Source organism: Alligator sinensis, unplaced genomic scaffold (assembly GCF_000455745.1).
Source record: "Alligator sinensis unplaced genomic scaffold, ASM45574v1 scaffold672_1, whole genome shotgun sequence".
NCBI lineage: Eukaryota > Metazoa > Chordata > Crocodylia > Alligatoridae > Alligator > Alligator sinensis.
In genome coordinates this window covers 115,584-140,481 of record NW_005842830.1, presented here as the reverse complement: position 1 = coordinate 140,481, position 24,898 = coordinate 115,584, and the positions used below count along the sequence as shown (strand labels likewise).

The following is a 24,898-nucleotide window of genomic DNA, read 5'->3' as shown; positions in this document are numbered from 1 at the left end:
GAACAGCAGCAGCAGCAGCACAGGTTCCTCCTCCAAGTGCCTGCTCTCAGCCAGCAAGGGACATCTGAGTGAGGGCAAGGAGAGAGTAGCAAGGAAGCTGCCCACTGACGCACTGTCCCAGGCCAAGCATGGCATCCCACACAGCTACTCCCCATGGCCCCTGGCTGGAGTGGGAAACTAGCAGCTCTCAGCCTCCTGCCATATCCAGGTCATCAGCATCAGTGAGTAGGTGCCCCCTTAGTGCTCCTGCCCCCTGCTCAACTCCCTGGTGTTCCTGGCTGCCCCAGAACTCCAGCCACACTGTGGCCCCACATCCTGCCATGCTCTGAACAGTGGTATGCTGCACCCCCTTTAGAAAAACATAGATCTGCCCATGCCCAGCACCAACCAAAGAAGCTAAGCTGGGCACAAAATTGTTATGCAAGAAACCTGACACTGCACAGTTTCTGTAGCCATGGCCAGCATAAATTGTTTATCTACTTAATAGGCAATTCACTATTCTTGCCTTTGCTCTCCCAATCTGTCTGCATACTGACATTTGCGAAGCTCCTGAAGAACAAGTCTGAGAACAGAGTGAGGTAGAGCTTTCCGGTATCTGGATGCTTTATATCCTGCTGCTACGATTCAACATATTCACCCTCTACAGGTACAGTGAAGGAATCCAGTTTTACTGTGAAATGCACTAGAAGTTTTTCCAGCCTCACATGAAGACTAGAAACCAAGGGTTCTTTACTCAAATTAGGTAAGACAAAATTTTAGTAAAGTTACCACTTTCTGCTGTTTGAAAGAGGAAAGGATCACTGAATACTCCAACACCAGCACTGTTCTCAGCAGCAACCTACAACACATCAAAATAGTTACATTAGAGATTTTAGAAGATATACAAGGGCAGCAACTGCATCAGACAAATACATAGTGCAATCTATGTTTGTTGAATTATGCCCTTATTTACCTGAATCCAAGATTACTTTGAATTCAAGATGACCCCCAATAATTTGATTCTAGACACAGAAAAGTATAAATTTGTTATAATTGTCCACGTCTAGAATTTAATTATTGGAGGGTCATTTTAAATTTGTAACTTCCTCCCACTGTTGTGGCAGGAAAGCAACAGCAGGGATGCAAACAGTACAGAAAGCAGAGGTGAGGGGCCAGGTTGGGGGGAGAGCAAGGGCAGGGAGCAGGCGACAGGTAGTATGGGGAGCAGGATGCCTGACCCCTTCTCCATTGCCTCTGGTGTCTGCCCCCTAGCCCCCCGCCTCCTATGACTTACTCCTACTGCTTGCCTGCTCCTCTGCTGCTTTCTCCACTGCTCTGGGAGCATGGGGAGCCCTAGAGTCACTCTGGCCCTATGTTGCAGGAAGCAGCTGTGAAGGGAGCCCAGCTCAGCAGCACACAGGTTCCTCCTTTTCTGACCAGCTCCCGCCCCACTTCCCCTGTCTTCATCACTGGCTGAGAGCAGGCTGGAAGAAGGAATCTGTGTGCTGCCAAAGCTGCTCCCTGAAGCTTGGGCAGGAGAGGCTTTGGATCTCCCTCATGCCTGTAATAACTGAGAGCTGAACCACTGCAGCTGAGTGCTGTAGGGAGCCAGTGTGCAGGGAGTGTGGCTAGCTGGAAACTGTAGCAGTAATGCAGAGATTCTGCCTTCCCTGCCTGGCTTCCTGCCACTGAGGGAGATGAAGGGATGGGTGCCAGGCAGCAAGCAAACTCTGGAAGCAGGACTCTGCATGCTGCTGATGTTGTTCATGGCCTAGTCAGGGTCTCTGAACAGCTGCTCCTCAGCTCCCAGTGGTCTGATACTCAGTTCTAAGATGAGGCATTGTTTTCCCATGATGAATGGAGTGGGTAGGGGGGACTCATCTTAGAATTGAGGAAATGCAGTATTTATACAAATGAATACCTGTTTTTCAGCTAAACGGTTTCATTTACTTTTAAGGTACAAAACATTAAATATAATATTTCACTTTAGGAAAAGCCCTTTTACTTGCCAATGTCCATTTTCTCTTTAGAAGTATAAGGGTTTATGAGCAATTTCAACAATGTGTGGAATCACTGTTTGTGTCACGTGCGTGACCACAACATGGGTGGTAAGGCCTCAATATTAGGAAGATACAAGCCCAGGAGTCAGGAGTAGGCAGGGTCAGGTGACCAAGAATATCAAACCAGGAACTAGAATCATGGATCAAGGACTAGAGCTAGACACAACCAAAAACTAGCAGCCAGAAACTGGGAACTGGAAGCCAGGAACCTGGGCACTCGAAGCCAACAGACCAGGGACAACACAACAGAAGACTAGATAAGGAATTCAGAGCTAGAAACTAGGCACAGAACTGGGAAACATGGCATCAGGAAGGCACAGCAGGAACCAAAAGGGGAAACAGGAAGCCAGACCAGGAGCAAGGACTCAGCAGCCAAAGAAGAAGTCCTATCTTGTTGAGTATTGCAGGGGCTGCTGCTTATAACCCAGCAGCCACTTCCATGCTGGTAAGTGGGGCAATTAAACAGCCCGCTGCCCTGACTCATAATGCTTGCTTGAATGGCAATTTAATTTGTAAGAAGTATGAAAATCCCTAAGCTGACAGACCAAATTGCTGGCAGCTAAAAATGAAGAGTGGTCAGTCTGCCTATGCCAACTATTACTACTGGGGACAGCCACCAGCCCTTCCACACAACAAATTTAATGCCAAAGGCTCAGATTTGACAGTGGTTACTACACCAGAATTCTGTTTCACTTAATGAACCTACATGACACTTTACCAATTGCATAAGTGGCCCTTTTGGCATAATTTGTGATTCTATTACCCTCACAGTATGCATACAGAAGAATATGCATATATGCCGAGCGTGCTTAGCAGGGAGACAAAGCACTGGCCAGGCAGGTACATAGCCATGTATGCACAGTAGCTGTACACACATAAGTCTTAAAACTGTAGCTGTAGTCATGTCTGTTTACAATAGAGGAGGAAAAGGAAGACCCTCCTGTGTTTTAGCTTCAGGAGTTCAGTGGTTAGGGCACTTGGCCAGGAAGCCAACAATGTTAATGTGAAAGAAGAACCATCTAGGACACAAACTAATTCTAGAGATTTACAAAACTAAACAGGATTGTAGGGAATTACAAAAGAAACTAGAATAGCCAACTAAGGCAATGACAGTTGTGCAGAGGGCATACTGAAGTACACATGAGAAAGCATCATTTTAACTGCACTTACACATTGATTGGTCCTAGATGCACAGCAAGAACTTGGAAAAGTTTTCTAGAAATACTTATTGATGGCTGGCAGATTTGATAGATGATAGGATATATGACACGGAAAGAAAATAATGCTAAAGGCATTACAATATCAAAATATAAATAGATCTAAGGGTATGTACTCACCTTACTGGTATCAGTTTTGGTCACCACAAAAAAGATATAGTGGAAACAGAAAAGTTCCAGGAAGGACAACAAAAATTAGAGGCAAGAAGCATTTCCATATGAGGAGAAAATAAAACGATTAGGACAATTTAGTTTAGAATTGAAATTTATTATAGAAAAAGAGGAATTATGGCATTGTCAATAGTAAAGAGATTAGTTATATACACCTGTAAATTCTCTATCGTGATAGGAGAAAAATGAGACATGAAATTAATTTGAAAAAGCATCAAATTAAAAACTAATATATAAAAATAAAGATTTGCAGAATGTAAAATTAACTTGTAGAACTGTATCATAAAATATTATCATGGGAGACAACATAATTGGATATAAAAGAATATTAGACTTCATTAAATGAAAGCATCCTCTACAGTTAAACCAGCTAAGATAAATATTTATAAGGAATATTAATTCTTACTGTTTGAGTCATAAGGCTACAAGTAATTTCTTACAGGCAGGAAAGTCCCTGCAGACATATATTATTACGTAATTATCCATCTTGAGGGATTTTTATACCTTTCAGTAAAAGCCCCTGACAAATAATGGGTACCATGTCAATAATTTCTGAAACACCATGGCAATGGGTAAGTATCTACAGGAACGCATAACTGTCCACTGAATGGACCTGGTATAATAATACAGTGATCCTTTATGACTGAACTTCCACTTCATTTGAATAATAGACATTAATGTAATTATCATTGTCTACAAAGTTTTCTTTCCCTGTCAAGAAGGAAAATTAAGACTCATCCTACTGAAAAAAAAGGAAAAGTAGAAATATTATTTCTACTTAACAATAATAATGAACCAAATTACCTGCATCAGAGCCTACTACATAAAGGGGGAGTGCAGATCGACCTTCTGGGTGGCCACATGTATGAGGATGAGAAAATTTCCCCACATTATTAGCACTTTTATCTGCATACTTGCTAGTACTATATTGACCCAGATCCAAAACTGGGTCAGATCAAAAGGGGCCAGGAAGTACAGAGACAGTGGGGGGCCACAGTAGCTGCCTGCCCCCAGCTGCCTCATACTCGATTCCAAGGCAAGGGACTTCCCTCCCCCCCTACCCCCCATGATAAATGGGGACAAAACTTCATCTTGGAATCAAGTAAATATGGTAAGTCAGTTTAGTATTCCAGTCTTTGACATAATCTCATCCTGGACTAGATAACACCAGAAGTCCCTTCCAAACCCATGTTTCTGTGATGCAACCAAAGTATCATGTAGTCCAACCCCCTACACAGATGCAGGATTTGCTGTCCCTAACGCCATCACCAAACAGGTGTCTATTCAACCTCTTCATGAAAACAAACACTGAACGAAAAGCCAGTTTCCCTAAGAAGTCACCCTGAGAGGGGTATAAGCATCAGCTTTTTTATCAGATTAAGCAAAGAATCAATCTTGTCATCCTAGCTATTAGCTGCAATTAAAGGACCACAGCTCATCTGAATGAGAATGACATGCAGGTATAACAAATCAGAACTTGTTACTAGAGGGGATATGGCAATGATAAAGAGAACTGCCTGCAAGCATCAGGGGACAGAGTTTGGTCCATGCATCAGAGAGTGTAGCCACCGGTGTTCACGAGAGGAAAAAAACCCCATACATTTGGCTATGATGCTAAGAAAGATTCCTGTAGAAATTAAGGAATAGAATGTGCAGAAACTGTAATAATGAATACTGACTAAAATAGACACTGCTATGCTATTCAGAGTTTTATATCACACCACACCACATCTGATGAAGGGTTCATCAGTATTTTAGATGCAAAGCATCCTTCCATAATTTCTCTAAACTTGGTGGCACCCAGACTGAGAACCACTTGTACTGCCTGAGCTGTTCCCAATTGGGGTGCCATTGACGCTGACATTGCCAGGTAGAATTGCCCAGCATGCCTCATATAAAGTCTGACCAGAAAGGGCTAGAGCAGGACCTGATACATGATGTTCATCATATAAAATCACTCCTGCTGCAGCCCTTCCTGGTCTGACCTGCCTTCCCCACCATGCTCCTCTGACAATAAAAGGATACAATGCAGTTCTACCTGGCGGTGGAGTGGCAGCTTGGAGATTTATCTGTGTGTTTCCCTAGGCTGCTGCACCGCTGTTGGCAGGTCAAACTGTCCCACACACCTCTGTTCCCAGGATCACCATGGGGGGTGGGTCAGATTGGGAAGGGCTGCAGCATAAGCAAGCACTCCTGCCTGGTGTACTGTCTCAGGCAGTATACTTCCCCATCTGGCTCTGCGTGAGATATGCTGGGCAGTTCACCTGGCCATGGCCATAGCACCCATGCTATGGCACCCCTGAGAAAGGCTTAAGGCACCCCAGCTGACAACTACTGGCTTAAGGCCGAAGCAAATGGTCCTTTTTTCTTTTTTAACTAATAGCTGTGAAGTGAAAGTTTAGCTACAGTTAACTGAAAATCAAACAGTATTTATTTCTGTTGTCATAGATACTTTGACTCCCTTATCTATGTTGTTATTACTCCTAGCATTCACAACAAACGGCTTTCTCATAATGCTGGTGTTATTAAAATAAGCCATATTTCAATTTTTACCTTCTAATATGTATACAAAATATGAAAGGAATTCATTGCATTGTCTTGATCACAGCCTGAAAGACCTGGAATTTTTACATAGTCTTAAGTTGTATGAAACTGCAGCATATGAAAGCATTTCAAGTTTAACTCCTTATTCTGTTACAGAACTGGCATGTAAAAGCATTGCTGCCAGGTCCTTACAAAAAACAAGTAAGTGGTATAAAACAGCATGCATTGTCCCCTGCTCACAAATGTGGACAGGAGGACAGTATTTTATTTCGGGTCCATTTCATTAAGTCACTCATTATCACCGTGTTCAAAGATTATTTTTGGGGGGTGGGGAGGGTGAGGAAAGAGGAGTTTAAGAATATGTAACAAAGTTAAGGAAATATCTAGCTTGTATACACCATAGTTATGGGAATGCATTTATTGATTAGCAGTGGAAATTCACAGTGATATTTCAGGAAATAATTTTAATGGGAAGGAAGAGTAATACAGCTAACTTGAATTTTAGGGCATATCAAAGTAAAACACCATGGTTTAAAACACCAATTCTCAACCAGAGTGTTGAGAATTGTGTTAAGTGTGCCATGGGCTGCCACTCAATATTATCACTCTTACTATTGCTATGCCATGGGGTGCCACTCTGCAAACCCAGAGATTTCAAATAGGAACCCCTATTTTAAAATCATTCTGACCTGTTGTAGTCTTTCTGAGTTCTTAGTCAAGAGACTATAAGCTGAGAGTTGGTATTTCCGTGGAGTGCCTTGAGTCTAAAAAGGTTGAGAACTACTAATTTAAAGAACCACCTAATGGTTTTAGAAGCAAGAGTCTCTTTTTCAAAAGTAATGTAGGAATTTAGATTAAACACTTCTGAAAAAATTACCCTTGATTTACTATTCCACAGAACATTACACATCAAGTAGGATGATAAAAACAAAAACATATTTATTATGTTTTGATGTGAAAACAGTAAGCTTTTTTAAAGAGAATTAGAACAGTTGATTAAAATAATGTTAGTATATTTATTATATTTATGAGGTAATTAGCACACACATCAGGAAAGTACTGTGTGTGCCTACTTTAATCTGAAATATATGAAAACAAACAAAATGCAAAGTACAAGAATGATTTAATACGGATTTTACCTTAATTTCATAAGTTGTTCCAGGGTTAAGATTGGTAAGAAGAACCTCCAAACTATCCGGTTTTGCTGTAACTTCTGTATAAGTAGTTTGCACCCATGGACAGACCTCCTTATATTTAACAATGTACGATATAATCCTCCCATTAGGACGTGGCGGTGTATTCCAAGAGAGCAGAATTCCTGCAGAACCCACTCTTTCACCCGCAAGGAACACAGGGGGTCCAGGATCTATAAAAACAAGTCTTCAATTAAACTGTCAGATAGCAATTTGTATAACTTCCTATTTAGCATATAAAAATAAAATAATTTGCCAGCATAAACTTTTAACGCTCCTAAAGTCCTAACCCTCTGTTAAATAAAAAGCTTCTTTCTCCCTGGATCAGTCTTGAAAAAGGTGATTAAATGCCTTGTGAAATACCAACAACATTCCTTTGTAAGAATGCAAATAATGGAATGCTCAAAATCTTGACAAACAAAATAGAATTTGATGTTAGTCCAATTTCTAAGATATATTATGGCAGCTTACTTAGATTCATGTAAACTACACTGGAATTTGTGGCACTTTATAATGTATGATTCTCATCTACTTGCCTGAGAAATATCCAGTGCAGATATGTGAATATGTAGCTTGTAGTGTTTTACTTCATGATGCAAATAACATACTAAAAAGTATGCATTTTTGAAAACGTATCTGTTCCTAACAAGCAAGCTAAAGAATGAATACAACTGGCAATCATAATCACCTTTAGCTTTTTTTTTTTTCAAGAAAGAGGAAATTAGAGTTCCCCTTTTTTTTCAAGAAAGAGGAGCTCTAATTATCTCCTAGATCATTCCTCATTCTTATCTATATGTTTTCTGTGTAAAAAATGACAAAAAAATCAGTTTAATATTTTCACAAAAACTAGCAATAAGAGTAGTCTTAAACTCATTCCTGGTTGAAACCTTTAAGGTAAGATTGTACATGTTTTAAGTAATAAAACAAATTTTAGTAGTTACCGAGAAGTGAAAAATCATAAGCAACTTACTGGTTACATTTGTTGTCACTGTTCTACTGACTGGTGAACTGTAGGCTGAGGAAGAAACTGAAGAAACTGTCACATTGTATGTTGTTCCAGGAGTAGTACTAGAAAAATCAGCCTAAAATACCAAATAACTGTATAAGCCTTTTGCCATGATACAAATAATCAGGAAAAAAAGCTTTTAAAGCAATATTATCAGTCAACATTAAGAAAGATTATGTGATGTAATACATGTTAAAATAATAAAAACAGTAGCTTACATTTGTTTGCTGCAGTATAGCATTTTGCAATTGTATTTAAATTACCCACCATAAGACTTGTATAACATACAATATTAAAGAACACCAAAAATAACTATTAATTTTATTACAGAATCAACTGTCTCTATCTGTCTGTCTATCTGTGGCTTTCTGTAGCACCCATCACTTAAGTGACTCAGCTACAGGAAACATTAGAAAACTCTACTTTTCTGAGGAATAAAAATATATGGCTGTTGAAAAACTTCCAAGTTTCCAGTGTTTAAGCTATCTTATCTTTAAAATAAACATCATTCGCTTTAAGAGTAAATATTTTTTATGAAATACCTGTGGTTTTGCAGTTCCAATAAAAAACAAAAGCAAAACAACCAGAAATGCCATTATTATTGTTGTTATATTTTTCCAGACAGGAGAATCAAAAAGTGCTCCTATTTCTTTTTGATGGCTTACCAGGGAAACGTTGCCTGCATTAATGATTTAAAGCTAGATCTTCCTCGCAAGTACACAATTAATGAGCCTGTATTACTCAATAGCTCTGCCCTTCCTTTGTTAAACTATTCATGAACCCTTGGATGACTGGCTGCAGGTTTACAGCAGACTTTAAAAAGACAAAGTGCCATACTGTTGTTAAGGTAACAAACCACAGATGCTGAAATTTGCTCGGACAAATTTGGCATTAGTATTTTTGAATTATTATTCTGTTAAAACGCTGAAGAAGCAAGTTGGTTATTTTTCCTAGCCGCACCATGCTTAAACAGAAGTTGACAGTACTATAATAAAAATTCACACCTGATACTGCCCTCCTCCAAGTTCTAGGATAGTAACAAAACCATGCTCAGGAGTAAGATCCACTTGAAACCTGTCTACATGTCCATAGGGTAGTCTCCAGTGCAGAGAAAAAAAATATGATGAAATGTTAAAGGCTCTAAGTCCTTCTGGTTTTGCAGGTTCTAAAAGAAAATTGTGGATTAAGAACAAATTAATCTAAACAAAACTATATGAAAATGCATTACTGGTTACAATGTATTATAAAAATGTCCATCAACAGTTATATAGTGGGTGAACCAGATATAAGGTACTGACCCTTCTCTCATCACAGCCAACAGCAGAACATTGGATTCTATAGGATGAAGTTACACATTACACTTAGATCATACTAAGGGTACTTAAACCTCAAGCATCCACATGTTAAAGTTCATTAACTCATGCTAAGTGCCCTCTGCCATCTCAAAGTTATGCACTTCAGACAAGGGTTAACCCTGGGCTATGCTACCTAAATCATGTCAAGGTAATTTCAGCCTGCTCCATGGAGATAAACTGCACAATTTGCAGTCCTCCAGCATCCCAGGATTCACTATTCCCAGCTCCCCCCAACCCAGAACAGGGATGGAGCCCAGGTGTCGTGGCTCCTTGCTATACCTCTACTATTTCCCTGTTGACACATTCTTCTGTTCCTGCCAGACTTAATTATCCAGAATAGTCCTACCCATTTCTCTCTGCCTTCCTAATGTTCCACCCCTTTTGCAAACAGGTCAAAATGGCGCAGACAAGTTCCCAATCCATGATTCGTTTTTGTTATTCCAATATTTCCTGTCATGTGTCGTGCTGAAGCTCCTAAAATATCCACATTGTAATAATCATAACTTGTGTGTTTCAAGGGATTTTAGTTGCATATTTTATTGTACCTTATTGACCAAGAAGATTCTAATCAATTTATGGTTTCTGACACAAAACCCCTCTCCGAATTCCAAAAAAAAGTCTCCTTAGTTGTATGTGCAGAAGGTGTGTAAGTTCATTAATGAAAATATCAAATGCTCTCAACACAATGGGGTCAATTTTAGCCCCCCACTTCTAACCTCACCATTCAATTCAGTGTATAACCAGTACAGGCAGGGTTGGATGAAGCCAGTCATGATGTAAAAGAAATCATGGAAGTGGAGATAAGTGCAAGTGGTAGCACTAAAAGTGTCCCAGGATCTGCACTGCTACAAAGCCCATAGGCAATCTGGAGAGAGGCTTGTTACAGCTAATTTTGAGGAACTCAAGCATACTGGATTCCAGTGGGTATAAATGTAGTATACAGTCATTTTTGCTTGCCAGCCTTAGGCTGCATATCTTAGTAGGACAGTACACATCCTTGCCACAACATTCCAGTTTGGAAATGGAAATTTCTTTGCCTGAGTTGCATGCTTATGTGGCATTCTTTATTGCCCTAGTATTGGATTTGCATCTCTGTAACTGAAGCAGAAATGCTAACACCAACAGGATTACGGAGGAGGCTCAATTAGAAAGAGTACATTATATGTAAGGGCCCAAATATGGACTCCAGTGCCAGGCTTGGCCAGACAGGTTTGTCCCTGTGGGCACTGGTGATGCGTAGGGGTTGCATGTGGGTGCACATGCATGCCCTAAGATTGGCCGTGTTCCCCCTGGAAGTGCCAGCTGTAAAACCGACGGAAATACACTTCCACTTTTGCCACTGGTGGTTCCGCGCTCAGCAATCAGCTGCTGAGGAACACCCCCCGCCCACCATTGGCAATCTGGGACTCTCCCAGACTCAGGAGGCAACAGTCGCCCATGCCTGTGGGACAGCGGACAAGGAAACTCTTCCCAATCTAGGCCCTGCAATAGTTATAGAGACACTTCACAAAGTTTATTCCAACTTCCTCAGCGGACAATTTACATACAACTTACATGCAAATGACATGGATGAAGGAAATTCTGCTAAATGAAAAACCCACTTTCTCAGCCTACAAAGAAGACAAACTCTCCACTATTGAGAGCACACTCTTCAAAACAAATGAAACTAGCTCTTTTGCAGCAGGCACAGAAGTGAAGAATTAGATTTGTCAAGAAGCAAAGGATTAGATTTGTCCAAAATTAGTCACTCAATATACAAGATAATACCAAACCCTGAAGAATTATCATCTAAATGGTTGCTTTCCCTTCTGGAGTATGAAATTACAGAAACTTTACATTGAAGGTCACTTATAATTATAAATAGCATGAACAAATTTAAATTCTTGTGCTTTTTTTTTTTAATACACTAGCCTAACCTAATTTCCTTGTTCATTCAGGACAACAGCAGAGGATCTGGGAGGATCTGGGGGAGCGGCTATAGCCACCCCAAAATTCACCTTAGGCCCCGCCCCCCATAGCCAGCCCTCCCAGCACTGCCCTTACCCAGCCACCCCCCCAGGCCGTCACCGCCCACCCTGAACAGCTGAGCCTAGCCCACTCCTGCTTGCAGTGGTGTGGCGCTCCCAGTCCAGCTGAATAAGTATGTTTGGCCTGAAGATGTAGAGCTCAAGCTTCCTAATTTTATGTCTAGCCCATGTCAGCCCACCATCAGGAAGAGGATGGCGCCCCCCTGGCCAACAGTAATAGCCCTCAAAAAACCTATAGATCTATATCAATATCCATGCCAACTAAAATATATTTAATATCCAGTTTCTGTCTCTGTTCTATAGATTTATTTTTCATTTATGTTTCTTATAGGTGAACTTCAACTCACATTAAGACTTCAAAGTATTAATAGCTTTTGTGTAGCATTACTAATTTTAATGGTAGTCTATGGGAGGTTTAGAAAAACTGATAGGACTCAATATTTTGTAAATAGAAACCCCGGTTCTGCCAATCCTGAGGTTTGTGAGTTACTTTTAAGCATGTAAATAGTCCCACTGTATTCAAGATGACTACGGGTATACCTGCTTCCTAGATAAAGACTGCAAAAATCTAATATCTACCATGCCCTTTCACTATTGATAGACTGACATTGGAGCATATTGCATCAAGCCAACAGACTGGTACAATATATATTTTACTGTGGAAAAAGCAACAATTAAGAGCAAATAATTATGAAAGAGATTCATTATACTTAACAATAATTAAATCACAGTTAAATCAAGAGTATACTGAAACTGCAACTAGTAAAAATTCGTATGTAAGTCCTCTGATCGCAATCTAACCTGCTACAGACAGAGATAAAGAACAAGACTCCCTCTATCTGGCATCAGCTAAGGTGAATAATTACTGTGAAACATGACTGCCAGTAGCTGGCACACTGAAATTTGATTTCTACATGCAGGAATTGCTTGAAAGACTTTTATAGTTTTCTTTCATAAGAACACACATTTTTCTTCAGTGGTTTAATACAAAAAAAGGAGGGAATATCTATAAAATACTCCACAGGAAAGGGTATCTTAAGCCTCCAGAATAGTAAAATGAACATCAAATAAATCTTCAACAATAAACCAAACCAATCTTAAAAAGATAAAACAAAGATTATAACCTGTTATATATACCTGAGTATGTATACCCTTGATATACTTCTCAAAAAAGGCCAACAAATGGCAGGTAGGAAAGTCAGACTTGGACAAGAGTAAAGGCAGAAAGGTGCTATAGTTTCTAGTTACTGTACAAACAATATGAAGCAGTAAGGTATTCCACTTTAATGGACTAAATAAAAGCACAATAGGTATGGCTTTGAGAATCATGTTCTTTTCATTAGCGTACGGAGATCAGGAAATGCAGAGCACTAGATACTCTGCAGTGTGTTAATTCAGCACTCATAATTAAATCAAGAGTACACAGGATGAAAGAAGACCTGTGGAAAAAAAATCAGGCATAAGTTCAGAATGGAAATTCTCTTCTTAAAAGCCTAGTCTGGGTTGCAGTGACAGAGGAAGCCAAAAAAGAACTTGATTTGGGAAGGACCTAACTTGACCCACTACTTTCAATGAGACTGCACACAGTGCCTCAAAGTTAAGCATACTCATAAGCCTTGGAGGCATCAGGCAACATATTAGAAAAATCAAATCACAGCTTAAAATTGCATTTTTCAAAAACTACAAAAAAAGAGACTCCCACCACAACATGCTGCAGAGAGTGCTGTGGTACACCATTCTCTCTAGGTGCCCAATACTAATATCCATGCACCACTGCTAAAGGCAAAGCACTGTAAGCTGCTCCAAAGCACTGGGTCTTTCAGACTCAACTCTTAGTTCATTCCCACAAACACTCAGAAAATCTAATGAATAACAAAGGATTGTTGTACTCAGGCTGCCAGAAATCAATGTTGCAACTGCTGTTGGCATGATGACAAAAAAAGTTGCTAAACACAACAGGTCAATAAATGTCCAGACAGCTCAATGCACAGGCCTGACTGACAGTGACAACCAATACCATGAATATTTACTCAAGGCCTCTCACAGGCACAACCTAGGTTTGTCCTGAATGAAGAATCTCTTGCCAGAGTCTGATATTGGGCTTTCCCTATTGCCCACTGCTTGTCTCCTGACTACTCCCCAGCTATGGCTACCAGAGACCTCACTGCTAGCAAAGGCTGTTTTCCAGCCCAGCTGTCTACCTGTCAGTCCTAGTTCCTACCTTCCTACAGTCTTCTATCCACAACCAGATCCCTCCTGGTTCCAGGCTTTTACTATTATTTGCTAGTCATTTGTAGCTCTCTCCTGAGCCAAGTTTTCCTCCAACCTATTTCTTCTGCTGCTTGGATGTGGCATTAGTAGTTAATACAGTATCCAGTAAGGAGCCAGCAGGTTCAATACAACGCATACACATTTTTGCTTCCATGTAGTCCCCTATTTAGAGAAAATAATGAAACAGTTTTGCTGGTTTTAAAAGTTACAAAAGCAGTCAAATAAGAACCATTTGCTTTTATTTTTTGTTTACATAAAACTTGGGTAGCCTCATGCTTTATTTTCAAATCCAAAAGGTATTTGTTTCATGCTTGATTTTTGTTTCATTTGCATTACAAATAGTTTTACTGCTTTATATCAGGTTGCACAAGCAATACAGAGGACAGAATTTATGCTATATAATACTTTTATGTAAAATATATGTTTTATTAGTTTTGTCCAGGAAAATATGACTCTACTTCTTATACCCACTTTCTCTAAAGCATTAACTTAATGTTAAGCTTCTATACTTTAAAAACAAGGCTTTTGTTAGCTTCATTATCTATAGTTAGGCCCTCTCCTTACAGTCATCTCTTCACCCAAGTTAAATCACTCCTGATTTACATTGCCATAAGGAAGAATGGAACCACATTCCAAAGGAACGATTTCTGGATATCTGAAACTCTGCCTTCAACTACTCTTCACAGGACTGAGAACTGATGTTGGACAATCAAAGTATTTGCTTTTTTTGTGTAAATTCCAGCCCCATTTCTTTAATCTGTTATTATGTTACTATAATTGATGTATAGGATTTGACATTTTAGCACTAAAAGTTAATTTGTTCTAATTTGAGTTTTATAAGCATTCTGGTATGCTTGCCTGAAGAATGCTATATAAATGCAAATCACATTGTATTGTAATAAGATGAGAAATCAAATCATCATAACTTCAATATAGTCTAGTAACATTAAATGAAAACAGCTCCAAGGATTTTTTTTCTTTTTATAATTACTAGTGAACTCAGCATCATCAAGTGAAAGAACGTAAGAGAGTTTCAGATTTATTTAAGATTTTATTGCTATGTCTTTAAGGTGCTTCAGTTAATGTTTATGCATTCTGTCCAATTGTAGCAAGAAACCCTTTTGTCTGCCCCCCTCTCAAATGTGAAGCTCCACCATATGGCAGAAGCCCCTCTTTTAGTATTTGCCCCCTTTTGGGGATGCTTTCTCTTTTCTACCTTTTCTTCCTTCCTCTCTCTTTTTCTTTTATCATTATCATTATTATTTTTATAAGGTGTATTTATAGTGAAAATAGAGCTTGTAGGTGCTTTTACAAATGTACTTTAAGTTTAAAAGTAAGTTGTACCATGTAACAATGTTAGCAAGAGCAGGAATCTCTGTATGGAGCAGGTCCCTGAATGAATCATGGTTGATTGTGTAACACAGTAGCTAGTCTGGATAAGTATGTTAATGAGTGGCAATGAACACCTACAAAATCAGAGACCAAGGAGAAGAAAGAATCAATAAAGAGCCAGGAATTCCTGGAAACGTCATTGTTAAAGGTACAGAAGCCCCCGTTTGAACTAATCAACGCTGGAAACAGACCTTTGGGGTTGAAATACCCCTGATCAACCACTTCCAGAGCTCTATTCATCATGGCAGTGAATCAATCAAAATTCATCAATGGACTCCTGAGACTGCACATACGTGCGGATGTGCCCCTGGGGCTATCAGCTGCCATCCAGCAGCCACCAAGAGGGACGTCCCTCGAAGTCAATGACCCCTGGATTGAGTAAGCCCGAGAATTGGGGAGTAACTAAAGTCTGCCAGAGAGGGATAAAAGGCAGCGAAGAATGAGCCCAAGGGCTCACTCTTTGGCCTGACCAGCACCCTGCCTGTCCAGCCAGAAGGACCAGCCGGCGACCCCCTTCTGCAGCAACATCACACTGAAAGAAGCCTTGACTGACCATCGATGGCAGACTCCAGTGCTTGGGGTAGGTATATCTTGACACCAGTGCTTAGTGTTCAGAGCTAGCTACTGTGAGTGGGTGTGTGCGCGCATGAATGTGTGTGTTTGAGAGGATCAGCACCAAGGTTTATGGTCTGACTTTTGCATCCATCCAATAAACTAGAATTTTATGATGATCCTGTGAGTTGGTGCTTTGTAGCCCAACACAATGACTGTTAATGTGGCACAGAAACAGTCTTTGGCACAGGAAAGAGAGCCCAGGTCTTCTTTCCCTTCAAAGGCCACTGGCTCTAATAACTGTGCAAGTCATTCTCCCACTTGCTCAGGCCTTCTCGCCAATGAATTTATTTTCGTACCATAGAACATTTACAATAGAGAGGGTGGATATCTCATCTAGCCCATAATAAACTCTCTAGCCTTGTGTTTAAAATACTCTATAGGGAGATAAGAGATGTAGATTTGTACTCCTCAGAAAAAGGTAAGAATTTACCCAGGTTTCCAATATCCTGGATGAGTACTTTACTAAAACAGGGCTGTCCACCTAGCAGCCTATGGGCCACATGCAGCCCAAGGGGTTTATCTGCATTTCCAGGCTCCCAGTCTCCCATCAGCTCTGACTGCTGCTGCCACTAGAATCTCCAGGTTCTCCTTCCTCCTACAGCTTCTGCTTCCTTCCTCTGCCCTGGAGGTAGGATGACGCTGGGTGGCCTATAAGGCTGAGCAAGCCTGTAGCTGAGCAATCAGGGGACTACACAGGTAGAGTACTGGGATATGTTTCTGCCCCACTGAATAGAAGGGCCCAGGACTAGCACCAGGAGTCCCACCTTATCAGGGTAGCATCCAGTTTATTGAGCCACATACCTCCTGACTTGTTCTCTTCCTTATATCCCTACATATCTCCCTGTATTAGCCAACCAGTGAGCCAGCTTCAGGAGGCTACTAGGGAGAGCTCTTGACACCTCTCCAGTCTTATAACATTGAGTCATTGCAACCAATTGAGTGGCCGAGGTAGTTACTTCTGATGTCACAGTATTCTCCCCTGTTTATATTTACAATCTTACCTGTGATTTTTATTTTACATTATATTACAGTGGAAGTAAATCTAAGCAAACATCAGGGAAACACACAGTTAGAAGTGATATCCCACCACTTTTTGAAAACAACCCATGAAGGAGATTTCACAACTTCACTAAGCAGCTTCTTCCAATGTCCTACTGTTTTGACAATGAGGTTTATTTTTCCTGAGATTTTTATCTGAACTCTTTAGCTGCAGTTTAAACCCGCAGCCTTGTGTCCTATCCTTTGTGATATGAAAACAATTGTTCTCCTTCTTTATGGCAGTCTTTCAGATATTTAAAACTGATATTAATGCCTCCCTCTTAATCTCCTTTTCTCCATATCAAACACACCTAAATTTCTAAGCCTCTTTATCCTCTCCCAGTTTCACAACACCCATCTTGAAACATGGTACTCAGAAGATTGAAATTCTATTGTGCTGCCATGTACTTCAAGTGCTGCCATGTACTTACAGATGTACCTGTAATGTTGTATCAATGATATATGCTAAGGACCACAACAAAAGATAATTTGAATTCATTCTTCAAATATTGCACTGTATAAGCTCTTGAACATTCCTCAGAATTCATCAAAAAATCTCAGTGTCCAGAATGACAATACCTATATTATTAATGTAAAATTAGATGGTTAACAATAAATATATATTGGTACTACTTACTTACTCATTTGCAGGTATGCAGGAGGAAAAACAGTGTACTAACCTGTTACAATTTCAATGTGCATGCTAGCTCCTTGAACACTTCCTCTTATTCTTTGTATTGTGAAATTATAAATGCCACCAGCAGTCAGACTGGTAACTGTGAATTCAGACAGTGCTCTTGAAATGTTATATTCTTTTATGAATGTGGTGTTTGACAGAAATGCTTTATAATATGTGAAATTGGTCCTTGTTGGATTCCACATTAATGCTGCAGAAGAAGTGTTGGCCATCCTTAATGTTAGACCACATATTGCAGCTGGTTCTAATTTTTAAAGGAAAAAAAAGAGATATAGTAAAGACACAATTTAGAATGAGAAGGAAAGTGCCCTTAAATGTTCATTACACTATTCAGCTAAAATCTCCACCTATCTCCAAACATTTTTCAAAGAAATGTTTCAAAGTTTCATAATATTATAAAAGTATAAACCTTATGAATATAGTCTAGCTGTGGATACAAAGTAACAGATGTGGATCTGCTGCCTATGGAGAGAGAGCAAGACCTGGGAAATGACTGTAGTCAATGTCATGTGTAGTATGTGTATCACAAAGTTTATATGAAAAGATTCCAGGCCTAGCTTTCATAGAACACTAAAGGATACTTAGAAGTGGTGAAGGATGAGAGTTTAGCCCTTCATTAAAAAAAAAATTTAAAAAATCAGTACCTGTTCCCACAGTAATTTAAAATTTAGAAATATATCATAGACAATACTATTTAATAAAATATTGTATTTATTCACTTAAAACATCAATATATCAAGCTATCCAGGGTCAGTGATCAGTTACCAAAAAGATAACCACAAAAGATCTCTTTGTGGTTACCAATTAATTCTATCATCTAACAACTTGTGCCTTATTACAATTAAATTAGAAAACATATTCTGAGATTTTCTGAAGATAAGCATAAACAGAATTATTTAAATTAGTTTACAGGCAGATGCTTCAAACTTAGTTTATTAGCATAATCCCTTTCAGAGCTTGATTATTCTGTATGAAAAATGGGCAGGGTTTACTATTAAAAATAAGGGGAAATGTATCCACAATTAAATCCTAGCCCAAATACATACTTCTCCTTGATACTCATGAAAATATTTACATGTGATATGACTCTATAAAGTAAGAAAAATGATGACTCCCTCCACAAGATGCATTTTGCATCAGTAAAAATCTCAAAAACTGTGGTTGTCTGTTCTCTAAGTAACTGGTTGATTAACTTCCCTGTGCTTTTAGAGAAAGCATGCTAAAGCACACTGTAGATTAAGGAGTTATGAGCCCAACAAACCATGCAAAATGTGTAAGAGGAGTGAGGGGTTCATAGATGTGTTCATTAAGGCTGGGCACTGGGGGAGGGTGATTTACTTTTTAATTAAAGCTGTCTGCTGTTTACCTGTGTGCAATACAGATCTGATATCAATCTACTTCTCCATGACTCCTCTCTAAACATGTCCTCCTTTTTTCATGCCATTCTCATAATAGGACCCCTGCCAGCTTAATGGAAACAAGATGTTTGCTCATGGTGAGCAAAAGGGAGCAAGATACGATGTTTACTCTCTGCAGCTGCTAAGCCATCTGGAGCAGAGTTTCTCTTCCCATTCTCCCAAGTACCACATTGCCCTGTACAGCGGTAATCCCTCAGTCTAATTTTCCTATTTTACAGGGATTTTTAGAAATATGAAAATATTTCAATACAAAGTACAGAATGATAGCAACAGCATCAAAAGCAAGGTACACAGTATTTAAAAGGTGTATTTTATATTCCAAGCTTATCCTCTTCTTTTAATATGTCTGTAACTGAGCCCAGAACTGTTAGTGCTGTCTAGGGTTAAGTATACACATTCAAAAAGCCCCTGGGCAAAAGCACTCTAATTATCACATTTTACTTAAAGTGCTATAAGTTAGAGAGAGAATGAACTGAACAGAAATTTGCTCTTAGGTGGGGTGAAAGGCAGGGGGGCTCAGTGCTTGCCTGCACTGGTCAAAGATAGCAGGCAAGGATGCTCCTGCACACCTCCCAGAGGCTCCTGGAGAGGCCCTTCTCCCTGTCCCCCCCATCAGCTGGTGACTGTCAGCAGAAGTGGAGGAGGTAGGGGGAAAGGGGGAGGTGAGAAGGGGAATGGAATCCTGCCTGGATCTAATCTGGAAGATTAGATTCAATTTGTCCCATAGTCTTCATTTTACACTGACTGATCTTCTCATCTTTTGTAACCACACACACTTTTTATATATACACACATCTCTCCCTCCCCCCCACACACTACATATATAATAACTGATAAAATGCAGCGCATGTGTGTGTGCTTGTGTGTATGCATGTAGTAACTGCAAAAAAAAAGAGAAGAAAAGAAAAACTATAAGTTATTTCCTCACTTGTATTAACTTTTTTCTCTATAGCTGTACTGGAATCCAAGCCATTGATTGTCTTTAACTGAAACAAGTACTCCATTCCAGGTATCAGATTTTTCACTACAGCTCTGTTGCCATAAACAGTTGTAGTAAATAGAGTTTCACTGCTTCTCAAATGATAGGAAAGCTGCAAAAGGAAAATGTATTTTGAAGGCAAACTTTTTCACTTCAGTGTTGAAAGATGCTAACTAATAGCTTATAACAGAAATAAACTATAAAACATATGATACTGTAAAGGCAAAAAGGTTTCCAAAAGATATAGCATTAAAGGTCACACATTTTGAATTACATTTCACAAGACTCTACATTTATTTTTAAAGAGGAAGCACTGTCTAGTAGATAGGGCACTACTCTAGGAGTCAAAAAACACTATTCCCTGCTCTGCTGCCCACCCTTTCAAGTGGATGCTTATCATACTGTACTTACCACACTTACTTCTGTGTGCCTTTTCAAGCCATCTTGCAAATCAAGTCTCTAAGTTCTTCACAGTAAAGCTAGCCATAATTATATACAAAGGTGTAATACAAGGGGGTACTGATTTCATTTGGAGCCTCCAAAGGCAACCATAATACAAATAATAAATACAAAAACTAACAATAATACAGCACTGAGAACCTCTTTCTTACTTTAATCTAGACTTTAAAAAGAAAAGATACTTGTTGGGAAAATTAAAGCCAACAGTTTTCATATGCTTCTTCTTCATGAGACCAACCACTTTACTCTACCTAACCTCCCTCTATCTCTCTATACATAAAGAAAGGAACATCTAAAACACCATTCCCATATAATGGGAGCAACAAGGATTTTGCCAGAAGATAAGATGTATTCCAACTCCCACTATCCAGGGAAACAATAGAGGAGGAATAGTCTTCAAATTGCAGTGACCAATAATTCTCTCTTGAAAAAAGAGCAAGTAAAAAAAATCCCTGTTCTTTATATTTCAAAGAGAAGGGAAATATTATGGTAAAATGCCAAAACCACTAAAAAAAACATTTCAAGAACATGAGGCAAGATTTCAATAGGATATGGTGGGTTGAAAGGAGAGGGGCATGATTTAAATTTCATTTTCCTAAAGTGGGTATCAGCTTCCATAAGCTTGGGAAATGTTGTTTTGTATGTCAGCAACTCAGTTATCTCCAAATGATAGTGTAAAGAGTTTATACTGCTTAAGCTTTTGATTTCTATTACTATTTACATTTCATAATAATGTATTAGTCTTTATATCATGGCAACTGAACAAAGACTTCAATAGGGGATGCATTTCCTAGGTACTTAATATGCACAGAGTATCATAAAATCATAGAAAGCTAGGGTTGGAAGGGACTTCAGGAGGTGATTTAGGTCCAACTCCCTGCTCAAAGCAGGACCATCCCCAACTAGATAATCCCAGCCAAAGCTTTGTCTAGCTGGGTTTTGAAAACTTCCAAGGATGGAGCTTCCACCATCACTCTGGGTAACCTGTTCCAGTGTTTTACTGCCCTCCTAGTGAGAAAATTCCTTCTAATATCTAAGCTAAACTTCCTTTGCTGCAACTTGAGACCATTGCTCCTTGTTCTGTCTTCTGCCACCACTGAGAACAGCCTAGCTCCATCCTCTTTGGAACCACCCTTCAGGTAGTTGAAGGCTGCTATTAAGTCCCCTCTCAGTCTCCTCTTCTCTAGACTAAATAAGCCCAGTTCCCTCAGTCTTTCCACATAAGTCATGCCCCCTCAGTCCCCTCAACATTTTTGTTGCCCTCTGCTGGACTCTCTCCAATTTGTTGACATCCTTTCTATAGTGGGGGGCCCAGAACTAAACACAGTACTCCAGATGTGGCCTCACCAGTGCTGAATAGAGGGGAACAATCATTTTCCCTGAACTAGTGCCAACACACCTACCAATGCAGCTCAGTATGCCATTAGCCTTCTTGGCAACAAGGGCATACTGCTGGGTCATATTCAGATTATTGTCCGCTGTAACCCCCAGGTCCTGCAGAGCTGCTGCCCAGCCAGTCAGCCCTCAGCCTGTAACAGTGCATGGAATTGTTCCATCCTAAGTGCAGGACTTAGCACTTGTTCTTGTTGAGCCACGTGAGATTCCTTTTGGCCCAATCTTCCAATTTGTTGAGGTCACTGAATCCTAGCCTGACCCTCTAGCGCAGGCTTGTCCAACACGTGGCCCGCCAAGCCGTTTTCTGACGCCCAAGGTGCTGAGATGAGAAACAAAAGTAAACACTGTTTACTTTCGTTCCATCCCCTTGTCCCTCCCCCAGCCCCTCAGCAGCTTCCTAATGGATGCTGAAAGGCTGGGGAAGGGACAAGGTTCCCACACACACTGCATCAGCTTGATGTTGCAGATGTGGTGCGGCTTCTCCCCTCGCCCCTCATTTCACGGTGTCTCTTCCTAGCCCCGCTCCTCCCTTCCTCATTTGCATACCAGCCCTGCCCCACGCTGGTCCCCACTGGCCGCGCAGGCTGGAGCAGTTCGAAGTGCAGCAGGTGGGTGGGCGGGCGCAGGGGTGCAGATGCCGGCTCAGAAGGATGCTGCGGCTGGGCCCGCGGGAGATGCTTCTGCCGCCGCTTCTGTGGCTGTGACTATCGGGGTGGGAAGCCAGCGCCGCTCCCGCCTCCCCCCATGCCCACAGACATTGCGCTGGGGGTGGTGAGTCACGGGCCCCAGGCAGGGAGGGAGCCCCGCTGGTCAGGCTCGGGCTTGGGCTGCCCCGGAGGAGAGGGAGCAGGGGGGTGTACCTGCACCCCCCTGCAGGGTCCCTGCATGTCCCCCTGGCTGCTGAGCCCAGGCACGCAGGTGTGGGAGCATCCTCGAGGCCACCCAGGTGGCAGGGAGGACATGGCAGGATCAGGTGATGCCCCTTGACCCCTGCACCCCCAGGCCGCAGCTGGACTGGACAGGCTGTGCGAGCACCCGCTCCTGCCCCCCCGGCTGGATGTCACCCCCAGAGAGCACCTGAAAATAAGAAATTAAAGATCTATGATGCTTTTCAACCAAGTATTTGAAGACTAGGAGGCATGAAACCATGGTAATAGAAAGCTCTGCTAACCTTTGGAAAAATCAGATCCCTGCAACAATTCTCTGTAGTAGATACAGCACAATGTCAACAGAGGTTTTGCATTCAAAAATGATTTTTATCCCTCTGTAAATTGTGGCTTTCCATGTGGACAAAGGCAAGGAATTAAGGGTGCAGCGGGGTGCTACGCTCCTCTCCAGCACTGCTAGGGGGTTGTTTAAAATAAAACAGTGCTACCAGACTAAATTGTTTTTATTTTGCATTTTAAACCACATTTCCAGACCCATTTCATTGTCACTTCCTGCAATTTCATTGGTGTCAAAGGTCATGTGACATCACTTCCTGATGTGATGCCGCTTCCTGTGAGGTCTTTGAATATGGCTCGCCAGCCCACTGGGTGATAAAAAGTTCATGATCCGGCCCGACACTCAAAAAGGTTGGATACCCCTGCTCTAGCATATCTACTACTCCTCACAGCTTGATGTCACCTGCAAACTTGCTAAGGGTGCACTCTATGCCATCTTCCAGGTTGTTGATGAAGACATTGAACAAACTAACCCCAGGACTGACCCCTGGGGCACCCCACTTGATACCAGCTGCCAACTAGACATTGAGCCATTGATTACTACTCTCCAAGCCCAATGCTCCAACCAGTTTTTTATCCACCTTACAGTCCATTCATCCAGCCCATATTTCCTTAGCTTACCTGCAAGAATGTTGTGGGATACTGGTCTCCCTGCATCCACAGAGCCAGTCACCTCATCATGGAAGGCAATTGGGCTGGTTAGGTACCCCTTACCCCTGGTGAATCCATGCTGACTGTTCCTAATCACCTTCTTCTCCTCCAAGTGCTTAGAAATGGATTCCTTGAGGATCTGCTGTGTTATTTTCCCAGGGGCTAAGGTGAGGCTGACTGGTCTGTAGTTTTCTGGATCCTTCTTTTTCCCCTTTCTTAAATATGGGCACTATGTTTGCTCTTTTCCAATCATCTGGGACTTCTCCTGATCGCCATGAGCGTTCAAAGATGATGGCCAATGGCTCTGCAATTACATCAGCCAGCTCCCTCAGTACCCTCAGATGCATTCCATCTGGCCCCATGGACACATCCAGCTTTTCTAAGTAGTCCCCAACCTGGTCTTTTCATCACTGAGGGCTGCTCACCACCTCCCCAAACTCTGCTGCCTGGTGCAGTAGTCTGGGTGCTGACCTTGCCAATGAAGATCCAGGTGAAAAAGGCATTGAACGCTTCAGCCTTTTCTGCATCCTCTGGCTCCAGGTTGCCTCCTCCATTCAGAAAGGGACCCACACTTTCCCTGATCCTCCTCTTGCTATGGACATACTCATAGAAACCCTTTCTTGTTATCCTTCACATCCCTTGCTAGTGGAAACTCCAATTGTGCTTTGGCCTTCCTGACTTCATCCCTGCATGCCTAAGCAATGCTCTTATATTCTTCCCTAGTTATTTGTCCAAGTGCTCAGTGGTTAGCTGTCCACAAGACAAACTACAGTTTAATTGCAATGTATGAAACTATAGTTTAATATTATAATATGCTTCTAAAACTAGCTGGAGAAAGCCATTGCCAAATGCTTCACAATGCCTTGGCAGGGTGTAATGTGGAGGACCAATTGTTGTAATATTAGGAGTTCTATTTCCAGATAAGTGGAGATCAATCCTGGCATACAGGTGACCAACTTGTACTGTAGAGGAAGAAAACAAGTACATTCTATGCCTGCTGCATCATCAAGCAATACTGTCACCCATCTTGAAGAAAGCTACCTATCAGTTATTTGAATCAAAGTAAAGATGGAAAGAATAAGAACTATGAAAGGTTAAAAGAGCAGCACAAGTATTAACTGACAGGATCAAGTATACTTTAGATTTCACTGTGGGTCAGATTCCTCAGAGGTCTTAGTGCCTCTCTACTGAAAGCAAAAAATACCTCA

General features: G+C 40.9%; 1 protein-coding gene across 2 annotated transcripts in view; it reads right to left on the bottom strand.

The window, feature by feature from the left end:
• The window catches only part of PTPRQ (protein tyrosine phosphatase, receptor type Q), a 239,951-nt gene that overhangs the window by 176,514 nt on the left and 38,539 nt on the right, over positions 1-24,898 (bottom strand). For both annotated transcript variants that reach the window (XM_025191547.1, XM_025191548.1), the window contains 6 exons: positions 19,912-20,074; positions 17,549-17,809; positions 9,175-9,335; positions 8,135-8,246; positions 7,111-7,337; positions 769-838 (listed from right to left, as the gene is read on the bottom strand). In XM_025191547.1, coding sequence (XP_025047332.1) covers positions 769-838; positions 7,111-7,337; positions 8,135-8,246; positions 9,175-9,335; positions 17,549-17,809; positions 19,912-20,074 — 994 coding nt within the window. The remainder of the gene's footprint in view (positions 1-768; positions 839-7,110; positions 7,338-8,134; positions 8,247-9,174; positions 9,336-17,548; positions 17,810-19,911; positions 20,075-24,898) is intronic.